Source organism: Chiloscyllium plagiosum, unplaced genomic scaffold (assembly GCF_037043375.1).
Source record: "Chiloscyllium plagiosum isolate Xiang-an unplaced genomic scaffold, Cpla_swu_hap1 HiC_scaffold_7, whole genome shotgun sequence".
Classification (NCBI taxonomy): domain Eukaryota; kingdom Metazoa; phylum Chordata; class Chondrichthyes; order Orectolobiformes; family Hemiscylliidae; genus Chiloscyllium; species Chiloscyllium plagiosum.
The window spans coordinates 1,900,900-1,923,891 of NW_028270145.1; the positions used below are offsets into that span (position 1 = coordinate 1,900,900).

The 22,992-nt window shown below is 39.6% G+C and overlaps 2 protein-coding genes across 2 annotated transcripts in view; one reads left to right on the forward strand and one right to left on the reverse strand.

The window, feature by feature from the left end:
- The window catches only part of slc40a1 (solute carrier family 40 member 1), a 60,960-nt gene extending 41,750 nt beyond the window's left edge, over positions 1–19,210 (reverse strand). Inside the window, exons 1-3 of the mRNA XM_043692831.2 lie at positions 18,799–19,210; positions 18,546–18,613; positions 11,797–11,956 (exon numbers count right to left, since the gene is read on the reverse strand). Of these exons, the coding sequence (XP_043548766.2) occupies positions 11,797–11,956; positions 18,546–18,613; positions 18,799–18,838 (268 nt within the window). The 5' untranslated portion in view covers positions 18,839–19,210. The remainder of the gene's footprint in view (positions 1–11,796; positions 11,957–18,545; positions 18,614–18,798) is intronic.
- The window catches only part of asnsd1 (asparagine synthetase domain containing 1), a 79,945-nt gene continuing 75,479 nt past the window's right edge, over positions 18,527–22,992 (forward strand). The window contains exon 1 of the mRNA XM_043692830.2: positions 18,527–18,675. The gene's annotated coding sequence lies outside the window, so the exon portion shown is untranslated. The remainder of the gene's footprint in view (positions 18,676–22,992) is intronic.

Genomic DNA, 22,992 nt, shown 5'->3' on the forward strand with positions numbered 1-22,992 from the left:
TTAGGCACTCATTGTGTATATGGGAGTAGCAGATTGGGCACCTTTCCATTTGACAGCTATAGATATTCAATGCTGCCCACAGCACAGGCACGTTTCCCTTCATCTCCTGCAGGCTCAGTGGTCTGCTCCTCACAGGAGGACAGGAGTCTTATGTTAAGCAATCCATCATTGTTTGGGCATGATCATCTTTACTGTGCATATTTTCCTCCTGCAGGAGTGAAAAGTTAAAAGAGACATGCCTGTGTAAAGCACCACCATGGCTGCTTTGATATAGATTGGGATGTAAATTCCCAGAAATTTGGTTTGGTTTGTGCACTATCAGAGAGAAGAATGTGGTTGGGGAAAGTTTAACGTTAGAAGGTTCTTCTTAAATATGGCTCAATGTTGTCAACGATCTACATTGATAAAAAACAATAAAGTATGATATCACGTGTGCTGAGAAACCTGTGAGCTATTCATCTCAAGGCCATTTGTGGTTGTTTCCTAGCCCCATGCAGCTTTTGATGAAAAGTAATGCCTTCATTCTCCTAGTTGTGAAAAACGTTAATGATGGGATGGTGCATGAACTGCTGTGTCAGGTCACTCCTTTTATATTTGAAGTGTGTACCCTGCTAGATGTGTGAGATGCAATACCCAGTGGTGAAAGTAATGCTACGTTGGTGGTTTCAATAAAGTGACTGACATTGATGCACATGAGACATGTAATGGAAATGTCTGGCACCCAGTCTTCTTTGTGACAGTCCTTTGTAGTGGCAACCTTTCAATGCCAACCCATATTCATAGGGCCACGAAACATTGAGTATACGGTGGGACATATCCTGACAGAACACAGCAAATCATTCATCCTCTTGTGGCACTGGAGCCCTCAGGCTCCCTTGAGTCACGAGGTCTAACCTCCATAGCCACCTCTTTCCCAGGCTGCTTATGTCAGTTGGGATGGTCTCTTATTGCCACCTCTAAGGAAAAAAGAAACTTCCTTTTGTTTTGGACTGCCTTCAGGAGGCATTACTGAAGCAAGCATAGCATGCCTTTTGCCTGGTGTTTGACATCTCCAGCACTGAAGTACTGTTCAGTTGCCTTCCAAATATGTCAACCAGAAGTTGGAACCAGAAGGGTCCCAGTGTGGGGCAGAACTTCCTGTCTGGCCGTAAAATTTGGTGTTTTACCTGTGAATGCATATGTAATAAGCTGAGATGGATGAAAGCTATTAGGAAGCTCCACCTGCCCCTGAGCAAACGTACCTCCCACTTTTAAGTCCACCTTCACATTTAGTTTAAAATAAAACAAGATTCCACCTCATGAGTGGGAAACATTTTGGAAAGAGAAAGCAATGGTGAAACAAGGATGTAATAAAGAAACATAAGAACTAAAGAACTCTTAAAATGCAGTAATTAAATGGAATTTAAGCCCTTTACTCTTGTTTTTCATACACAATGCGCTTCCAGCACACTTAAGTATACTAATGTATTTGAAGAAACACTACAGTCACTCTTCACACAGCAAAGTTTTACAAATCGCAATGAGGCAATCATCAGATCATTGATTTTCGTGATGTTGCTTGAAGGATAAATACTGATCAGGACACAGATGATTACCCACACCCTCTTCTTCAAAATAGTTCCATCTTTTATATCCATCAGAAAGAACAGGTGAAGCCTCATTTTAACATCTTATCCATAAGAAAGCACCCCACAGCAGTATAAGCCTCTGCTCTGATGTCCCTAGAGTGTGACTTTAGATCAGTGCATTAATTGGAAGGCCAGATTACTGCCCACAGAGCAACACCAAAAACTTATAGTCCTGCTGAGTCACTTCTCCATTTCTCTCATCTATTTCTTGGACTGTGAACAACACTGGGATATATTAATGTAAATCCCCATGCCCAGAGAAATCCTTGTTGGATCATAAACCTCTATAAAGATAATCTTGACAGCACCCGTACAATATATTCGGTAAGAGTCTGAACTCAAAGGTTGAGTTGCAATATGGAGAGTGTCTCTACATCAAGACTGCCAGGAAATTTAAATCTCTACTTCTTCCAAATTCAGAAACAGTGAAGTAGAAATACTACAGTTCACAAATTCATAACAGAAAGATGCAGCAACATGTAACATTAAATGTGCACTAGATTTTTATTACTATCTTCAGGACTGCAACAATGACAACTTATGCCTTTATAGTGCCTTTAATGAAATGAAACATTTCAAGAATCTTCACGGGAGCATTACAAACAAAGTATGATAATGAACCACACATGGAAATATTAGGTCAGATGACCAAAGCACTTAGTCAAATAATTTTAAGAGTGCTTTAAGGAGGAAAGCAAGGTAGGAAAGCAAAGAGATGTGAGGATGGACTTCCAGATCTTAAATGCCAGGCAATTTTAAACAAACTACCAATAAATTGGGATTCTCCAGAAGTCAGAAGGAGAGAAGGACAGATAATGTGGGAGGTTTGAAGAAAATTACAAAGATAGTGAGAGGCCACAGAAAGATTTAAAAATAAGGATAGGACTTTTAAAAACAAGACATTGCATGACAAGGAGATAACTTCATACAGTGAGTGCAAGGGGTGATGAGTGAATGGGACTTGTTGCAAGTTAAGACATGGACAGTGAAGTTTTGGATGGTTCACAGAGATAGTAGTGGGCACCGAGCCAGGAATGCATAAATCAAAATGTGTCATTTGAAAACATACATTATATTTACTTTCACTGTTCATCTTTTCATGGAAGAAAGACTTGCACTAAACAGCCAAAGTTATGCAGTAAGTGCTGATTTGTAGACAAGACATAGAAGATGTTTTAAAAAAAAGGTATACAAGATTCTTGGCTTTACAAGTAGAGGCATGGAAGAGGAAAGAAATTAAGCAGTACAGGAAATTCAGAAAGAACAGCTTAGACCCCCATTCTATTCGCCGAGCTGGAAGTTTTTGTTGCAAACGTTTCATTCCCTGGCTAGGCGACATCATCAGTGCTTGGGAGCCTCCTGCGAAGCGCTTCTTTGATGTTTCCTCCGGTGTTTATAGTGGTCTGTCCCTGCCGCTTCCGGTTGTCAGTTTCAGCTGTCCGCTGTAGTGGTTGGTATATTGGGTCCAGGTCGATGTGTTTGTTGATGGAGTTTGTGGATGAATGCCATGCCTTTAGGAATTCCCTGGCTGTTCTCTGTCTGGCTTGCCCTATGATAGTAGTGTTGTCCCAGTCGAATTCATATTGCTTGTTGTCTGCGTATGTGGCTACTATCATAGGGCAAGCCAGACAGAGAACAGCCAGGGAATTCCTAGAGGCATGGCATTCATCCACAAACTCCATCAACAAACACATCGACCTGAACCCAATATATCAACCACTACAGCGGACAGCTGAAACTGACAACCGGAAGCGGTAGGGACAGACCACTATAAACACCGGAGGAAACATCAAAGAAGCGCTTTGCAGGAGGCTCCCAAGCACTGATGATGTCGCCTAGCCAGGGGACGAAACGTTTGCAACAAAAACTTCCAGCTCGGCGAACAGAACCACAACAACGAGCACCCGAGCTACAAATCTTCGCACAAACTTTGAACCCCCATTCTAGGCATTACACTTTATGGGGATTAGCAAGCCTTGCAGAAGTTTATTAGAATTACAGAAGGGACACATGATTTCAATTGTTTGGGCAGACTAGGGAAACTATGGTTGTTCCTCTTCCAGAGAAATTAAAGTGGAGATTTTAAAGTTCAATATCATGATGGGTTTGATAGAGTTAATGAGGAGAAATTGTAAATGGCAGAGAGTTGGTAGCCAGAGGACATAATTTAAAGAAATTGACAAACAAACTAGATGCAACATGAGAAAAAAAACACAATTGCACTGCCAGCTATTGTGATCCAAAATACTGTGCCCTTATGGGTAGTGGTAAAGGTTTTAAAAGTATTATTTAAATGGAAAATGGATAAGCACTTGAAGATTAAAAAAATGCAATGGGGAAAAATGAATGAAACTAATTGGCCACCTCTATCAAAAAGAATTGGCGCAGGCATAATTACTGTCGTGGCCACCTTCTCTGCAGAATTATTCATTAGTTGATTTTAAAATTGCTCACACTATGGTACCTATACAGCAATAGTAAATAATCAGTTAACCCATTTTCATGGAATTAGTTATGAATGAATATTGGCCAAGACAATATTCATTCAAAAAAGGTGTCACATACTCACTTCAAAAAAGGTGTCACATACTCATCTAAACAAGCAGAAAGCTATTTGTTTAAAGCCACTTTCAAAAATTGGCACCTTTGATAATGCAGGATTCTTCAATAATGCACTGAAGTTTCAGCTGAGGTTATATGCTTGGGTCCTAGAGTGGAACTTAAAGCCTGTAAAAGTTTGACTAAGTGGTGATTTTTCTATTACTCAGCCAGAATGCCACTATTCAGTTGAATATTTATTTGTGTAAAAAAAGCGCAATTGACAAATTTTCCAGACATCTGGAAAATAATTTCTCATTATGAAAATGGCAAGATTTCATCACCTTCCCACCTCCCCCTCCAACTCCTGTGCAAGTTCTCCTTCTGTTCACTGTCCTCAAACAAGTCTTAGCCTCTTGTTATGCCAATTCTCTACAGAATCTGGTACACCATTAATATTCTGCCTGCTCTCTCAGGGGCAGGCTTTAGAGGATCTTGCTATAGCTAAGACACTAGATCAGTGTTTGAGCTCACATAATGACCATCTGCTGTTATTCTTACATCTTGAATGTGCTTTACTGTATGCAGTTTTGTAGCAGTTTGCATTCACCATGTTTTTTAAAGGATAAATTTATTTCTAAGAAGCCATCCAATCAATTTGTCTTCGTTCTTCAACAGGGAAACCTGTTATTTCCTTAAGAAATAGACAATATGAACATTTTGTGCAAACTCCATTCACACAATTAATTATTTCATAGTTGTTACAGCTGTTTATTAAAGGACACAATTCTCTGTTCATGTGCACCAGTGGTTTTTTTTGGTGGTTAATGTAATGGCCAGAGGAACGCAAATGGTGGCTTCCAGTACTTTAAGAATGTCACAACATTTGAAAGCCGCTGTCAATCTCTCCCCCCACAGACTAATTTTTAGATCAAAATAAGACATCATTGCTCCGGCTAACTCACTAATCTGCCGCAAGCTGACTATTCAGTTGACAAATGTAGTCGGCATGTCTTTCTTAAATGAATATGGCAGAAGTGCTTGAATTTTATTGGAACTCTTACAATCCTTGACAACACCAAGTTAATGCTGTTCCTTGCATACATATTTGGTTCCAGGAAATTGAAATGATTTTTCTTTACTTACACTTTATATTTTGGCCAAAGTACCCTGCCACCAAATCAAGGTGATCTTAGGGTGATTTGGAGATACTGGTGTAAAAAGTTAAAAATCACACAACACCAGTTTATGATCCAACAGGTTTAATTGGAAGCACCAGCTTTCAGAACGCTGCTCTTTCATCAAATGGTTGTGGAGTACACAATTGTAAGACACAGAATTTATAACAAAAGTTTACAGTGTGATGTAACTGAAATTATACATTGAAAAGCACATTGATTCCTTGTTAAGTCTCTCGTCTGTTAGAATGACCATGTTAGTTTCACTTCTTTCATATGTAAATGACAAAACTTTTTTAAAAAGTTACATTCTCAGGTTAACTTTGACAATTGGTGTCAGCCCAGATAATGTGTTGATGCTGTTAGCCACCTGTATATGCTGCTGTCTGTGCCATAATGTTTAGACTGATTCTAATCTAAAAAATGAATTAACAGAATCTTACATGGATTCATGCAGTTTTTGAGCAAAATACAATATAACTCTGCAAGTACAAATTCACCCCACAAACGTATTTGTCAATGTGTTCATGTGGGCGTGTGTGTGTGTGTGTGTGTGTTGGGGGGGGGGGGGGTTGTTGTAAGTGTCTGTGAGAGAGAGTGTGTATTTGTGTGTGTAAGTGTATATTTGTGTGAGTCAGTGTAAAGGGGTCTAAGTCTGTGAGAGAGTGCATGTCTGAGTGTGGGAGTGTGTGTGTCTGTATACAGGAGTGTCTGTGTGTGTGTATAGGAGTGCCAGTGTGTGTGTGCTTGCGCGGACGCACGTGGAGCGAGTGTGTGTAGGAGTGCCTATGTGTGTGTGTGCGCGTGTGTAGTGCAATGGTGGTCACCTGTAATGTGACATGAACCCAAGGTCCCGATTGAGGCCCTCCCTATGGGTACTGAACTTAGCTATCAGCCTCTGCTCAGCCACTTTTCGCTGCTGCCTGTCCCGAAGTCTGCCTTGGAGGATGGTCACCTGAAGGTCCGAGGTCGAATGTCCTGGACCGCTGAAGTGTTCTCCAACTGGGAGGAAACACTCCTGTCTGTTGATTGTTGTGCGGTGCCCGTTCATGCGCTGCCGTAGCCTCTGCTCGGTTGGCTGAGTCACTTGACTACCTGCCACGTACATGGTGGGAGGTGTCCCCACACGTAATGGTTTATTAATGCTACAACACGTGTCAGGGTGTGGACATGGATACCACCAATACGTGTGGGGACACCTCCCACCATGTACGTGGCAAGTACTCAAGTGACTCAGCCAAGTTGTCTATCTCATTCGCTGCAGGCAAGGATGCCCTGAGGCATGGTACATTGGTGCAACCGAGCAGAGGCTACAGCAATGGATCAGTGGGCACCACACAACAATCAACAGACAGGAGTGTCCCTCCCAGTTGGAGAATACTTCAACAGTCCAGGACATTCGACCTCAGACTTCCAGGTGACCATCCTCCAAGGCAGACTTCGGGACAGGCAGCAGCGAAAAGTGGCCAAGCAGAGGGATAGCTAAGTTCAGCACTCATAGAGATGGCCTCAACTGGGACCTTGGATTCATGTCACATTACAGGTGACCACCATTGCACTATACACATACACAGACACTCCTACACACACACACACAAACACACAGGAACTCCTATACATACACACACACACACACGGACACTCCTATACATAGACACACACAGTCACTCACACACACTCCTACAGACACACACTCCCATGTGCACCCTCTCACAGATTTAGACTCCTTTAAACTCATACACACACATTTATACTCTCTGTCACAGACATTCACAACTCACCACCCCAGATAGATATATATACACACACACACACACACACACACACACACACACACACACACACACACACACACACACACACACACACACAAACACAGGCACTCCTATAAACAAACACATATACTCCTATACACAGTCACACACACAGACTCCTACAGACACACACACTCCCACACTCAGGCATGCACCCTCTTACAGACTTAGATTCCTTTATAGACAGATACACACTTTCTCTCACAGACACTCACAACACCCCCACCACCCCAACCCTCCATCCCCGCTGCTGCACATATACACACACACACGCCCATATGCACACATTGACAAATACGTTTATGGGGTGAATTTGTACTTGCAGAGTTATATTGTACTTTGCTCAATAACTGCATGAATCCATGTAAGATTCTGTTAATTCATTTTTTTAGATTAGAATCAGTCTAAATATATGGCACAGACAGAGAACACAGGGGGCTAACCCCTTCAACACATTATCTGGGCTGACACCAATTGTTAAAGTTAACCTGAGAATGTAACTTTTTAAAAACGTTTTGTCATTTACATATGAAAGAAGTGAAACTAACATGGTCATTCTAACAGATGAGAGACTTAACAAGGAATCAATGTATTTTTCAATGTATAATTTCAGTTACATCACACTGTAAACTTTTCTTATAAATTCTGTGTTTTACAATTATGTCCTCCACAACTACCTGATGAAGAAGTAGTGCTCTGAAAGTTTGTGCTTCCAATTAAACCTGTTGGACAATAACCTGGTGTTGTGTGATTTTTAACTTTGATCTTAGGGTTGTACGGAATTTTTTTCCTTTGACCGTTCACTACCAATGTTACTTTGTTATTCATTTTATAACTTTATTACATTCTCATATGAATACTTCTCTAAAATACACCCATTTTGCTTTATTATTCAACAATTCATTCATAATGATATGGTGACTTTTTACTTAAAGATACCTTTAAAGCTAGTAAAAATCAAGCAATGTGGGCTGAAAGGCAATTATTAGAGGCAGATTTGTATATCTTCTTTTAACTATTGTTTAGCAAATTCCAAAGTAACAAGAATGCTGTGTCTGTTAACATAACTAAACTTCTTAGGAGTTTAGGCAATTAGAATAAAAATGCACTGACTGTTTGTAAACACAGAATTACTGCACAATAATGCACATCCAGTGCAAGAATGATCTATAACGCACAGAAAAAGATTAATTCCCATGATGACTAAACCATAGGTACAAATGCCAAACTGGAGAGATAAACAGAAAGAAAGATTGAATCATAGAAACACAAAGATGAAAAGAGCAAAAAAGTGACTAAAAAAGTGAGGAAGAAAAAATAAAATTTGAAGTGAAGTTAAAGAAAGTGAATTTATAAAATTGCAAAATAACAAAATAGAAACTTAAAGACCTAAAAGTACCAACAAGAAAGAGTGCACCAGTGACTGACACTCAGCAGTTTTGTGGCACCAGGGAACAAAGAGCGGTGATATGTATTGACATGTTTAGTTTAAGCTTCCTGAAGCTTCTTGTCACACATCCCTTGTATGTGCCAACACTACTGCTTCCTCTACCACATACAAGTTTCCCATTTTAGTGCTGGATGAAAACAATAGCTCCTCCCCATATTTTCCAACATTTCCTTTTAATGTTGTACACAAGCTACGAGTTGTTGTGAGTAAAATATTTATACGACTGTTTTAATTTTTTTGGTGGATTCCAATCTTCCAGTCAGAGATTCCCAGATTAATACGAAGACTTTATCGAGGTTTTATCAGAATAAAGGAAACCAACTGCCATTATCAAGCATACTATTAACAGGCAATCTCAGTGCAAAAAAAACATTAGTTTTTAGTAATTAATTTAAAAATTTAGAAATTAAATATTCAATATAAATGTTTGTACATTTAATAGACAATCATTGCAAATCCAGTGAATTATACAGTGAAAGTTGTTAACAATGTATCCCCTGGGATATGAGAGCTGTGATAATTATGGAGTAAACTACATTGTAAGTGTGAGATCTTTTATTCGAGATCTGAGAAAGAGAATTCAGAATATTTCCTTAATGGTGGAAACATAAGGGAGTGATTTTCAACAGCAGGTTAAGAGCTAAACATATACAATGTGACGAACACTGGATTCTGAGCTGAACTGCAGCATTAGCCCATGTTTTACACAAGTCATATTTCAATAAAGGAATTGAAATCAGCACTACAAACAGCCACCTTTAGGCTCTATCAAGGTTACCAACATTTATTAATAGCATTTGTCCTAACATACTGAACTAGTCAACCTCATAGGAGTCACAGGGGAGTGGTGAGTGCTTGATCATGGGTGTCTTGTCAGAGGTCCCCCTTATCTGCACCTGGTGTGGGAAGTAATAGCAGACCAGGCAGGGCAGGAGCAGATGTTGCAGGATATAGAGTAGGGCTATGAGAGTGAGGTGGTGTCTTACCCCCATTCAGGTATAAGATGTCACTTCACTCAAGATCTCATCCATCCTCCATGATCTAAGATCTCATATGTCGTCTCCCTTGATCTCTCAGCAATCCATCAATTGTTATATGTCAGCAGAGCAATCCAAATCTTCTTTGGCAGTGGATACATGGAGTCCACATATACTGAGAAAATTGTTTCCCCGGCTGAGTTTATGTTTCAGTAATTTGCAGTTAGCACTAAAATTATGTATTAATCCAAGCTTTCAAACATGCTCACCTTATTTATACAGCAACTCATTTAGCATCTGTTTGCACCTTTTGGCTGAAATAAACACTTAGAATGTAGAGAGGAACAAAAAATTGAAATCACTTCTACGAAAGGTACATAAAACGACAAATGGAATGTTGGTATTTACCTCAAGGTATTTTGAAAACTAAACTGAAAAAGTAATGCTTCAGTTATCCAGAACCTTGGTAAAATCTAATCTATACAATGTGTTTTGAGTTGGGAGTCAAATCTCAGGAATAGCTCACCATAATGATCTCAGGGTTTAAACAATTGGATTATGAGGACACATTTCATAATCAAAGTCTTTAAAATGGTAATGATAAAAATATAATTGTAATTTTTAAATTATAAAAGATTCATTGAAGAAATTACAAATTATTTGGCTAACTAATCTAAAACAAAAGGTATAGCCTTTGATTTAAGTCTTTTAGAAATAAACTTAGGAAGTTACTTTTTATATTAAAAATCTAGAATGCATTCCGCTATTCCATTTAAGTTTTCAAGACTTAAATTGTTAGATTCTAGTTAGGTGAAGTCACAAGGCCATAAGCAAAGATGCAGGAGAATCGACGTTTCGGGCATGAGCCCTTCTTCAGGAATGAGGAAAGTGTGCCAAACAGGCTAAGATAAAAGGTAGGGAGGAGGGACTTGGGGGAGGGGCGTTGGAAATGCGATCGGTGGAAGGTCGTGTTGCTATGGTCTGGCGATGGAGGAGTCAGAACCCCAGTGGTCCTAACCTACCACCCCACCAACCTTCATATACATCGTATCATCCGCCGCCATTTCCGCCACCTCCAAACGGACCCTACCACCAGGGATATATTTCCCTTCCCTCCCCTATCAGTGTTCCGAAAAGACCACTTCCTCCGTGACTCCCTCGTCAGGTCCACACCCCCCAACCCAACCTCCACTCCCGGCACCTTCCCCTGCAACCGCAAGAAATGCAAAATTTGCGCCCACACCTCCCCCCTCACTTCCCTCCAAGGCCCCAAGGGATCCTTCCATATCTGCCACAAATTCACCTGCACCTCCACACACATCATCTATTGCATCCGCTGCACCCGATGTGGCCTCCTCTATATTGGGGAGACAGGCCGCCTACTTGTGGAACGTTTCAGAGAACACCTCTGGGACACCCGCACCAACCAACCCAACCACCCCGTGGCTCAACACTTCAACTCCCACTCCACCAAGGACATTCAGGTCCTTGGACTCCTCCATCGCCAGACCATAGCAACACGAGACTGGAGGAAGAGCGCCTCATCTTCCGCCTAGGAACCCTCCAACCACAAGGGATGGACTCAGATTTCTCCAGTTTCCTCATTTCCCCTCCCCCCCACCTTGTCTCAGTCCCAACCCTTGAACTCAGCACCACCTTCCTAACCTGCAATCTTCTTCCTGACCTTTCCGCCCCCACCCCCACTCCGGCCTACCACCCTCACCTTAACCTCCTTCCACCTATCACATTTCCAACGTCCCTCCCCCAAGTCCCTCTTCCCTACCTTTTATCTTAGCCTGGTTGGCACACTTTCCTCATTCCTGAAGAAGGGCTTATGCCCGAAACATCGATTCTCCTGATCCTTGGATGCTGCCTGACCTGCTGCGATTTGCCAGCAACACATTTTCAGCTCTGATCTCCAGCGTCTGCAGTCCTCACTTTCTCCCATAAGCAAAGATGGTTAACTAGATTATGGTACCACTCAGGCATGTTATAATCAAATAACAGAGCAGGATCAATGGACTGAATAATCGATTCCAATTTCAGTGCTCCCATAACAGAATGCTGCAGTGCTATTTAAAATTATCCACATTATTCTACACTTTATTCAATCTCATATCATGCAATGCATAAAGAATTAGATTTTTTGAAAAGCTAAATTGTCAAAAAGAATACACTACAATAGTAAAGGTTCAATGCATTAGGTCATACCTTTAAGCCTGGGAGTTCTGTCCACCCAGTCACCAATGATGGCTCCCAGCAATAATACAGATCCTGCCACAACCAGTCCATAGACAGCAGTCAGAAGCAGATTGTTGCCATAAAGTTCCACCAAAAACAATGACACAGCAAAGTGCCACATCCTATCTCCCTGCAACAAAACACAATTCTGTTTAGCACAAGCCAAACAATACATTCAACAAATATGTACTCCAGTATAACCCAGATAAAAGTCTCTTTTTAATTAAAATTATTTTTTAACATTTAAATTTGCTGAAGTATAGATTAGCATAGTGTGTTCACTGAGTAACCAATTTGAAAATGGCCTACGGTCAAGATACGTATTGAGAAAGCATAATAAGCTATGTCTGTTAATAACATTATACGGAAGACACCAAGACAGATAGTTGACAAGTAGAATGGATGCAATTTTCCCTTCTTGAACTCGGATTAGATTGAAATTAAGATCTCATAAAGGATGAAACAGTGTAAATGTTTTCTATAAATGTTCCATTTTCATTTTAGTTTTGGGAGAATTGGAGAAACAGCAAAGTCATTTTTATTGAAAAAGACATAATTCATCAGGTTTGTCAGCTTTAAGACATAAGGCTGTGAGTTCGAGGCCCAGTCAGGATTTACAGCAAAGCATAAGCAATATGTAATAGTCATTGCATGGTTAGAAGTGTGTTATTAATAGCTTAAACAAGAATCCATCTGATTATTTAAGTGAATGCAAAATATCTCAAGATTACAGAACTCATTCCTCCACCAACATTGTCTTTAATCTCAGTGACATTTGCAGAACCATGCTACGTTACAAATTCTCTGCCATGCTTGCTGACAAAACAATAACAATGACCTTTGAAAGCAAATGACTGTGAAGCATCTTATAAAATCTTCAGAACATGAAAGATGCAAGATATAAATGAAAAATCTTTCTTCTTCCCCCAGTACTGAGCTAGAAGTATGAGGGAATTAAATGCAGCAATTGTTTCTGAGTTAGTGCAATGTAGGGCTGTTTCAGTGTTTTGCAGTGTTCTGAACAACACTGAATTGACAACCAAGCTATTTCAGGAAGTTTCAAACAATCTCTAACACTCAATGAGAAAAGCCTTTGGTAAGAGTTCAAATGATAGCCTATAATGGAAAAAGCTCTGTAGTATAATTAATTACAATAGCTTCCAAATGGCAAAACAGTGGAGTTTGAAGTGAGGACTGATTGAGGGTTATAAAATAATGTGGGTTCTAGATACAGTGAAAAGGTAGAATCTGTTTCCCTTCGCAGAGAAATCAATAACCAGTGGGCATAGAAGTAATTGGCAGAAGGATTAAAGGTGAGTTAGGGAGAATTGTTATCTCCGAGGAGGTGGTTTGCATCTTGATCCAATTATCTGAAAAGATAATACAGGAAGAAACCCTCATTACATTTAAAGAATATTTGGATATATATTTGAGGCGCAATAACCTAAAGTGTACTGACCAAGAGCTGCAAGTAGAGAGAAGTGAGAGAGGTTTTTTTAGTTGGCACAGCCTTGATGGGCCTAATTGCTTTCTTCTGTGATGCAAATTTTCTGTTTCTAAGTTTCTGTTCCTAAAAAACTTATACTTTAGGTAAATGCTTTTAGGTCAATCATCTTGGCCTTGAAGACAATCTACATGACCTCTGCACGCATCTTTCTGACCTCAGGGAACATCCTTGCCAGATTTACACAGTGCTGTAATGGTCCATGCTTGCCATCTTGCATGCAAAAGTTTTCCCTGGCTGCTGAGACTGCTTTTCATGAGACATTACACAATGAAATCGAATAAATGGAGAATTGTGATGCTATTGTGCCACAAACATAAGGCTTGTTGCAGGATGTGGTTGTCCAGATACTTATGGGAAAGAGAATCATACAAAGCAAACATAAAGGTCTGATCCTCAATTCTATTAGATCATATGGTAGCCATTATATTATCCTGATGCAAATCAGCAGCACATTCTCCCACAATTGTATTATATAATCTATCTGCTAAGTGCCAGCTCAGCACAATAGACACACAGGAACAGAAGTGAGCCATTTAGCCTGTTGATATCTGATCCACCATTCAATGAGACCATGGTTCATCTGTGACCTAACTCTACATATCCCTCTTTCCTTATATCCCTTAATATAACTGATTAACATTAATCTTAGATTTAAAATGAACAGTTAGCCTATCGTAATTGCCATTTGTTGAAGAGACTTCCAAACTAAATTCTGCTCTAGTTGTAGAAGTGTTTATTAATTAAACTCCTAAAGAGGTTGGCTCCAATTTTAGGTTATGCCCCCTAGATCTAGACTCCGCAACCAAAACAAAAGTTTCCTCTATTTATCTTATCAGTTCCCCATAATACCTTGAAAACATTGATCAAGTCACCCTTTACCTTCTAAATTCAAGAGAATATATCTCTAATTTGCATTATTTCTTCTCGTAGTTTAACACTTGGAATTCCAGAAGATCGACATTGTGGTCCTTTCAAGGCCTATATATCTTTTCTAAGGTGTAAGGCCCAGAAATGCTCATAATATTCCACCTATAGTAGGAGCCAAGTTAGCTTTGAGGCATAAAGCTGGGAGTTCGAGACCTAGTCAGGATTTACAGCAAAATATAGAGCAAGATGTAATAAGAAAAACATGATTAGAAACGTGTTACATTTATTTAATTAATTTAACTTAAACCAAGAATCCATTTGATTGTTTAAGTGAATGCAAAATATCTCAAGATTTCTGAATTCATTCCTCAGCCAATATTGCCTTTAATCTGAGTGACATTTGTAGAACCGTGCTATGTACAACTTCTCTGCCATGTTTGCTGACAAAACAATAATGATGACATTTGAAAGCAACTAATTGACTGTGAAACATCTTATAAAATCTTCAGAAAGTGGAAGATGCAATACACAAATGAAAAACTTTTTTCTTCCCCAAACACTGAGCTAAATATATGGGGGAATTAAAAGCAGCGATCATTTCTGAATTAATGCAATGTAGGGCTGTTTAAATGTTTTTTCAGTGTTCTGAACAACAGTGAATTGTCAACCAAACTATTTCAGGAAGTTTTAAACAAAATGCAGTGGAACTGCTTCTCATATATTTTCATTCTAATACTTTCTTTAAAAAATGAAATGGATATCAGGTTAAAGTTACCAACCTCAGTATACCATGGGTAGGTTATCATTTGAATACCTAGTATGTTCTATTTTCAAATAGAAATGTAGTTCCTAGAGGGTGTCACCTCCTGATAAGCTGTGTCAATAAAGTGTGTTTCTTTAAATAAGTTATTTATGTAACATTTGGACTTAGACATAGGTCATAATATGGTAATTATAGATATCAATCACAGACAAAACGTGTTGGGCCAGATTTTCCAAGAAGTGGCAATAACACACAGGTTGCTGCTCTGCTCCATGCTTTTTAAGCAATGAAAGAGCTCTGCTTTTCTGACAGGAAATTCTGATTAGGGCTCCTTCAGAAATGTGGAGCCATACTTTCATTTTGACAAGTTCAAAGGTTGGGAGGATGGCAAACCATGGCCCCCTTTTCACTGCAGGCACTTGCTGTATTCTGTCATTTAAAGGTCCTGCATCACTGACAGCCATGTTGACAGCTACTGTGAAAGAGTAAGTACGAGAAAGTGAGGTTAGGGCACTGGGAGGGGAGGGTGCTAGGTGAGTAGGAAGTCGCAGGCAAGTAAGCAAGCATGCCAGGCAGAGTAGAGGTTTGTGTCAAGTTCCAGGGAGAGCAGTGAGTTGGGTGACATGTTCTGAGGAAGGCGATTACAGATGTCATGTGAGATCTTCCAGCAGGAACAGGGGATATGTCAAGATGAGGTGGTGAGGAGGGGTGGTCGGGTCTAGCAGCAGAGAAGGAGAGTGTTGTTAAACCTTGGGGGATGCAGAGGTGTGATGATAAGTCCAGAAAGAGGTAATGGTAGTCCAACAGCAGGAGAGAGTTGCTGCAAGGTCTGGAAGAAGAGAGTTAGTGCCTGATCTGGAGACAGAGTGGAATAGGGTCCTGAGGGCCAGGTTAGCTCCTAGGACGAAGGGCAATGAGGGAAGCGGAGGTGTCAGATCCCGAAGGGAAAAGTGGGGCTGCTGTTGTTTCCAGTGGTGAGGAGGTAGGGATCAGATCCTTAGAAGGAGGGGACAGTCAGGTTAGGAGTGGGGGGGTGTAAGGGGTCTGGGGGAAATGTCATTGAGAATGGGTGTGGCAAGTTATGGGCTCACATGAGTAGTTACTCAACAGTTTGACCAGGTTTTTAAATGCATTTTTATTCTTCAGTAGCTATTTATATAATTGCAGCAGAGCTCTCGAATTCTCAGATATAAATGGATACTTTTGGAACAACTTTCCATATGTTGCGGAACTGCTGAGCGGAATCTTCAATTTACTGGGCAATTCCTTCGGAGTCAGCTATGCTGGGAATGCCGCAGGGTCCCTGTGCACAACTTCCACCTACATGTCAGAAATGATTATTTGAATTTTGTAAAATCTGGACCATTATTTCGATATGCTCATACATCAGGGTGTTGTTTCAAATGCACAGGAACTTACACCAGCTGATAGCAAAGTCTTGCTTTGTTGCTTCTAGTGGTATAAATTAGTCAGGTCTATTTCTGGAAATTATCCCTCACTGGTAACAGGCAATATGGATTGGAATCATAGAGTCATAGATGTTATCAGCACAGAAAAAGGCCCTTCAGGCCATCGGGTCTGCGCAGGATAAAAACAACCATCTAATTATTCTAAGCTCCTTTCCACAGCTTGGCTGATAACTTTGTAAGCTGTGGCATGGCAAGTGTGCATCTAAAATGGTGGATATTCTGCTGCACTGAATTAGAAATGATACTGAACAATGAAACATTGGAAAGCGACCCATCATGTCAGCAAGGCTACAAGATCCACTAAAACAGACAATGTTATGTCTTTTATCCTTCAAATGGTCTGGTTTATCTCTTGAATGAGTCTTTTACACCACAAAAAAAATACAAATACCCGGTATTTGCAATTGCGAAACTTTGATTGAGCACCCAGTTGTAACACAAACTGTGCAGAGTCCTGTACAGATAAAATACATTTATGTAAACTCCACTAGGTTGTCTTTTGGGGGATAAAGACTGTGAAGCACAAAATGTATCAAGAGACTTAAAAGTTTGGAACGTTGCTTTCTGTATAATGTGCCATTGTACAAAAGGAAACTAATCACTCCCAGCTATGTAATTGAAAAGCCATACAAAATGGACAAAGCGGTAAGAATTGAAGTAAACTAGGAATTGTGAAACAGTGTTAGACAGAAACAGAAATGGAACAGAGCATCAATAAAGGGAAGCACAAGCAAAATATGAAGGAAGCTTTCATAATTAAACTAGAATGAAATACAACTCTAAATTATCCAAAATAAGAGAAAGGGAATCCAAAAAAGATTACAATAGCAGATAAAGTTAAAACATTTTGAAGCAGAATTGAAAAATAATCCACTGAAAGAATCTCTGACATGGCTGTTCCCATAACAATATTCTTTGCACTGTAATACTCCACAAATTGCTTGTTTTCAAGTTGTGGATTGAGGAGAGAATGTTGGCCAAGAGCCCTGAACTTCTTTAATTAGTGCTCGGAGATTTTTTCTGTTCACCTGAATATGAGGTCGGCCTTGATTTAATTTTACATCAAAAGACAACAAATCTGATACTGTAGTGCTCCTCAATACTGCCCTTAAGTGTCAGCTGGAATATTTACTCAAGACCTTGGCTATATGTTGAAGATACAGCCTATTGATTTAAAGACGAGAATTGTCCACATTAATATTCACGTCATTTCATGCTCCTTCGCTCCTCAGATCAGTAAGTACTGAGATTGTAATATAAAGTAAAACAGTTTTGATTTTGCCTTTCTAAAGTGTCTACAATTAAGCAGTGATTGAAGTTCTTGTTTGTAGCGAAGGTTGTTGGAAATAGGATTGAATTCTGTATCAGTATACTCAGTTAGAGCCACAACACCCCCTTCTCTAAAAGACTGAGATTTTCATCTCCACGTGAGGTGAGTTTTCTCCACTCTCCTCTTAGGCACACGTTCTTGATCAGTCTTCAGCTTTTCAGTTCAAATGCCACCTCAGGCTGTGGCTCCACAGACTCAAATTTGCTGCATCTGTATTTTTTCCCCCTTCTAATTTCATCGAAGGGATTTCATAGACTTGTAAAAGAGTGTCAGATTTAATGAACCAAAGAACATCCGTTCCATTTGACTTATGCTGGTCTTGGGACCGTTGTCCAGAATCACATAGTTGCTCTCTCCTATTTTGATGACAAGCTTATATCATATAGTCCCTTTTGAATGGGGGACTTTTATATATTTTTTTGAAACATTCAATTAGGTCAGACCATCTGTGCACGAAGGCAACTTTCCCAAACATTGAAATGTGTGTTACAGTATTTCAAATCAATACCAATACCACTGTAAAGTGTCACTATGATGTCCTCTAGTCCACATCTGTGCCTGCAAATGTATCTGTATTTGAGAAGATTCTCACTGTTTACCTCTTCTACATGAACGATTGGCAGTTCACTGTAAGTGCTGACCAGAGAAAATTCTTACACCAAGCTAATTTTGATGTTTCAACATAACCACCACTAGAGGATTCCTTACCCAGCTAGTTGCTACACAGTGAAAGCAAAACAGAACCGAAGAAAGCAACAGTCGAAGTTTTGCAGCTGAACTTACCCATGTTGACAGTCCATGGCAAAGGTAAATAAGAAAGCCAGTCGTCTTGAAGTATCCAACAAATGAGACTATCGTTTAAAGGACAAGAAAAATACACATTTCAATGAAGTCAATTCAAAGAGCATGTCAGGTACTCCATTAAAACATTTAATACCGTAGGTTGAATATTAAATATTCTCAAATAATTTCCAAAATGCTGCATTAAAAGTTTAAATGTAAAGCTTTCCAAATGCTGTATAGTCAAAGCACTTACCGCAGCAGCTCTTCTTAGACGTGCTTTCAGTCTTCTCCATATTTCAAGGTAATTTTTGTTACGTTTAGAAGGGTTCTTAACGGGATTCTGATTCTTTCTCTTAATTATAGTTTTCTTTAAAAAAAGATCTGATTTCGAATGTACCCTATAAACAGTTTCTGAAAAGGCAAGCGCCGCTGGTTGTTATAATTAGAATTTCCAGACTTAGCTAGCACTGTAGCTGAAGTCGGAAAAGTGTTGTTGCTAAAATATAATGTTAGCTCTAACCCCTCGCAGCCATGAGACCAGCCGCACGGTCCGGCTCCCAAAATTGAACAGTTCACATCATTTGGGAGTTTTGAAGTCTCTGTTCAAAGGTATTTCCTGAGGAGAGAGCCCGGCCCCGTGACGTGTAGCTTACATTTGCCAACTGACAACTAAAGCCATGCAAATGGTGAGCTGGAGCGTCAGCACCAGGACGAGTGCACACTCAGTGGCTCAGCACGACCAGCCGCATCGCTTCCGCGTACGCCGCACTAGAAAGGGCTGTGCCCAGCATTTTCTATTCCTTCAGTTGTATTTTCATTTGGGGCTTGGAGAAACTCGAAAAAACTGCAACGTCATCGATCACTTCCAGTGTCCAATACTATAGGTGTAACAGGAATACCGTAACGCAACGGCGCAATGGGGTCTTTGCCTGTCCAACACTGTTTACAAATTAGCATCCAGTTGTATTTAATGTTCTCCATATTTTCCGGCCGTGGAGATGTACAGAATGGAAGCAGACTGTTTGATCCAACTCGTCCATCAGTTCAGGCAGCATCCGAGGATTTTACTGCTCCTCAGATGCTGCCTGAATTGCTGTGCTCTTCCAGCACCACTAATCCAGAATCTGGTTTCCAGCATCTGCAGTCATTGTTTTTACCAACCCGTCCATGCCTACCCAATATCCTAAATTAATCTAGTCCCATTCGCCAGCATTTGGTCCAAATCCCTCTAAACCCTTCCTATTCATGTACCCATCCAGATGCCTTTCAAACGCTGTAAGCATTCCAAATCCCTCTTGCTTGCTGTCTCTCCATGGATGCTGCCTGACCCGTAGGGATCTCCAGCATTTTTTGTTTTTATTTTTAGTACATATTCCAGCATTTGCAGTAATTTGCTGCTACTTTGGCCAATCACCCCATCTATGCCCCACATGATTTTATAAACCTCAATGATGTTGCCCCTCAGCTTCCCACATTCCAGAGAAAATAGTCCCAGCCTATTCACCCTTCTCTACAGTTCAAACTATCTATTCCGGCAGCATCCTTGTAAATCTTTCCTGAACCCTTTCAAGTTTCACAACATCTTGCTGAGAGCACAGGGACCACTAGCCAGATTACCCCAGAAATAATTCACCATTTGAGAATTTACTTCTACTATTTAACTGTAAATATTACTATAACCAGAACATTAATAGAAGTTTAAACCAACAAATCCATACTGTATGAGTTAATCATGTCAGTTTAAAGTGGATTCTCATTAAATGATACTGTGCTACAAGAAGTGGAGTAGATGATGCTATAAATGTCCAAAGTAATTTCAATGTAAATTTACTCACCCTCCCTCTAATACCTAAAACTTGTTTAAAGTGATGCTGAAGTCACTTTGTGGCTTTTCTTTTGTTGAATAACTAAAAAGAGCAATATTGTAGTGATCTATCATATTACTGGCATAGTCAGATATAGTGAGACTATAAGACTTTTTAATTTAATCAAGGGATGTGGGGCATCCTGGATGGGTCAGCATTTATTGCCCATCCCTAATTGGCCAGAACGTTGTTAAGGTTCAACTATTGCTATGGGCCTGGAGTCACATGTCAACCAAAGTAGATAAGGCCAGCAAATTTCACTCCCTAGATGACATTAGAAAATCAGATGGGTTTTTACAAAAATCCAAAGTGGTCACATGCTTCCCATTATGCTGGCTTTTTATTCAATTAAAATTTTACTGTGTATCATGGTCCCCAGAGGATTGGCCTGGCATTCTGGATTATGAGTCCAGTGACATCACTGCTACACCATTGTCTGCCCCAAAGAAACAAAGTGTGAAAACCAATAAAAGCTGTTTGGTATTTGAAAATAAGATAGGGGTGATGCTTGACATGTCATTCACCAAATTTTAAACTTCCTGACCTTTATGATGCCGACCTTTATGATGCACTGAATCCCCAACATTTTCCTTTGCTGAAACAATTGCTTGCACCATTTTAGCAAGCAGAATATATTATATTGATCCAAGATTACCAGAACTGACATTCACTCTTACTTTTATATTTCATTAACATTTGTTAAATCATGATAAGACTTACACATTAAGAATGTGATTCTAACATTTTTATTAGGTTTATGATGATGCTGTCACTTTAAAAAGGTAATTTTATCTTTAGCTTTTTTTGAAGAGAGGTCAGGCAGAGACACTGAAGAGTCCAGGAAGTAACCGTTCCACAATGGAAGGGGAGTGGACAGTTTTCCCAGTTCTAGTTTTTCTAGTTTGCTTTTTGCTGTAGCAGTCACAAAATGTTGGAGTCCAGAAGAGTTGCCAGCTTCAATAAAGGATTCCTCTGACTTTCTCTGAAATCTTTCCGTTCTGTCCGCAAGAATCGGTTTGAATTTACCTTTTTGCCAAGGGGATGTTTATGAGATGTTACTGTTTTGGAACAGTTAATTAGTAATAGTTACTGTATTGGGGCGGTTATGTTTTCCAATAGTTAAGTTATTCTGAGTTCCACTTTCTTTTGTTCTTGGTTCAACTGTAGTGCTTAAATAAACTCTGTTTTGCTTAAAGCCGAGTGGTTTGACCAGTTGCATCACATCATATCACACCCTTTCAAAAAGGAAAATATTAGGGTCTAGACTACCTTCTTAAAATATTTTGAGGGATTCTGGTCTGGCCCAAAACAGGTTTCAACAAGCTTGTGAAATCATACAAAATGCCTTGAAATTTAAATATTAGAGTAAGTTTTCATCTTAATAGATAAAAGAATTCAGAATTTCTGACAGGCAGTTTAGGTATAATGGAATAACAAAGAGAAAAATAATTCCATTGTAGCTCATTATTGATGAGGTTACCTTAAGTCCTTCACAGAACTTTCAATTGATGAAAAGTCATCAATTTAAAAAGTTAACTCCGTCTTTCTCTCTCTCTCCACAGATGTTATCTGATCTGCTTGAGTATTTCCAAATATTCTATTTTTATTTTTAGATTTACCGCATCTAAAGTATGTTTTTGTGAGTGTTTATGGTACTTTTCAAGACTAACTCAAAATGTGAAAACTACTTCCCCTGATAAGCAAGAATTGTGCCTTGTCATTGTAGATAATTGAGGAAGGAGAAATGCACAAATGTAAGGAACATATTGTGAAACAGAATGGTCAGAAAGGTTTGACACAGGCAATTCTGCAAAGCAACCTAGCTGCAAAAAATCATTCATTTAGAGTAAACAGGAAGGGGCACAGGATATCAGAAATATCAAAATGTTAGGACTGCTGCTTTACAGCACGGGTAGTGTACATTGATGGGGAGCACAGCTGCACTGGCAAGGATTGCAGCAATTTAATGCCTTCATCCTTTTTTAAAAAAGGCCACCCTAGTTATTATTAGGTAAGACAACATTGAGGAAGTAAATCAAAAAGTGTGATGCTGGAGACCTTCACTAGGACCAGGCTATTCTTTTCCTCATATATTGTGCTAATTTGACTTAGCGACGGATGGGGAAAAACATCAAATAATGTGCATGTGCTATCAGAAGAAAAATATATGTTCCTCTTCTGTGATTGTAGGAGCAGAAGAATATAGGACACCATGGTCAATTGTCCATGAGCAATCCAGCATTATCATACAAATCAATTTCCCATATTTGACACTGAATGACAGCACAAGTAAGGCACTGTGTACATATCCTTACTCAGATAAAAATAACATCAGATACTACTTTCCAAAGTGCTGCTTCCTGGCTTCTTTCTTCCCATATTCTCTCCCCAAAGTACAGATCTCAGACACTTAGCTGTTGTGTTATCCCCACTACTGAAAGAGATTGAATGTAGCTCCATGCTGTTGGTTAATATTTTTGCAGGGTAATAGAAATTGACCACTTATTGCAATAGTGTTTGTAGGTGTGACAATGCAGTCACTTTAACAACGTTATTTTGTCCTTGGGGTTTTTTTAAGAGAG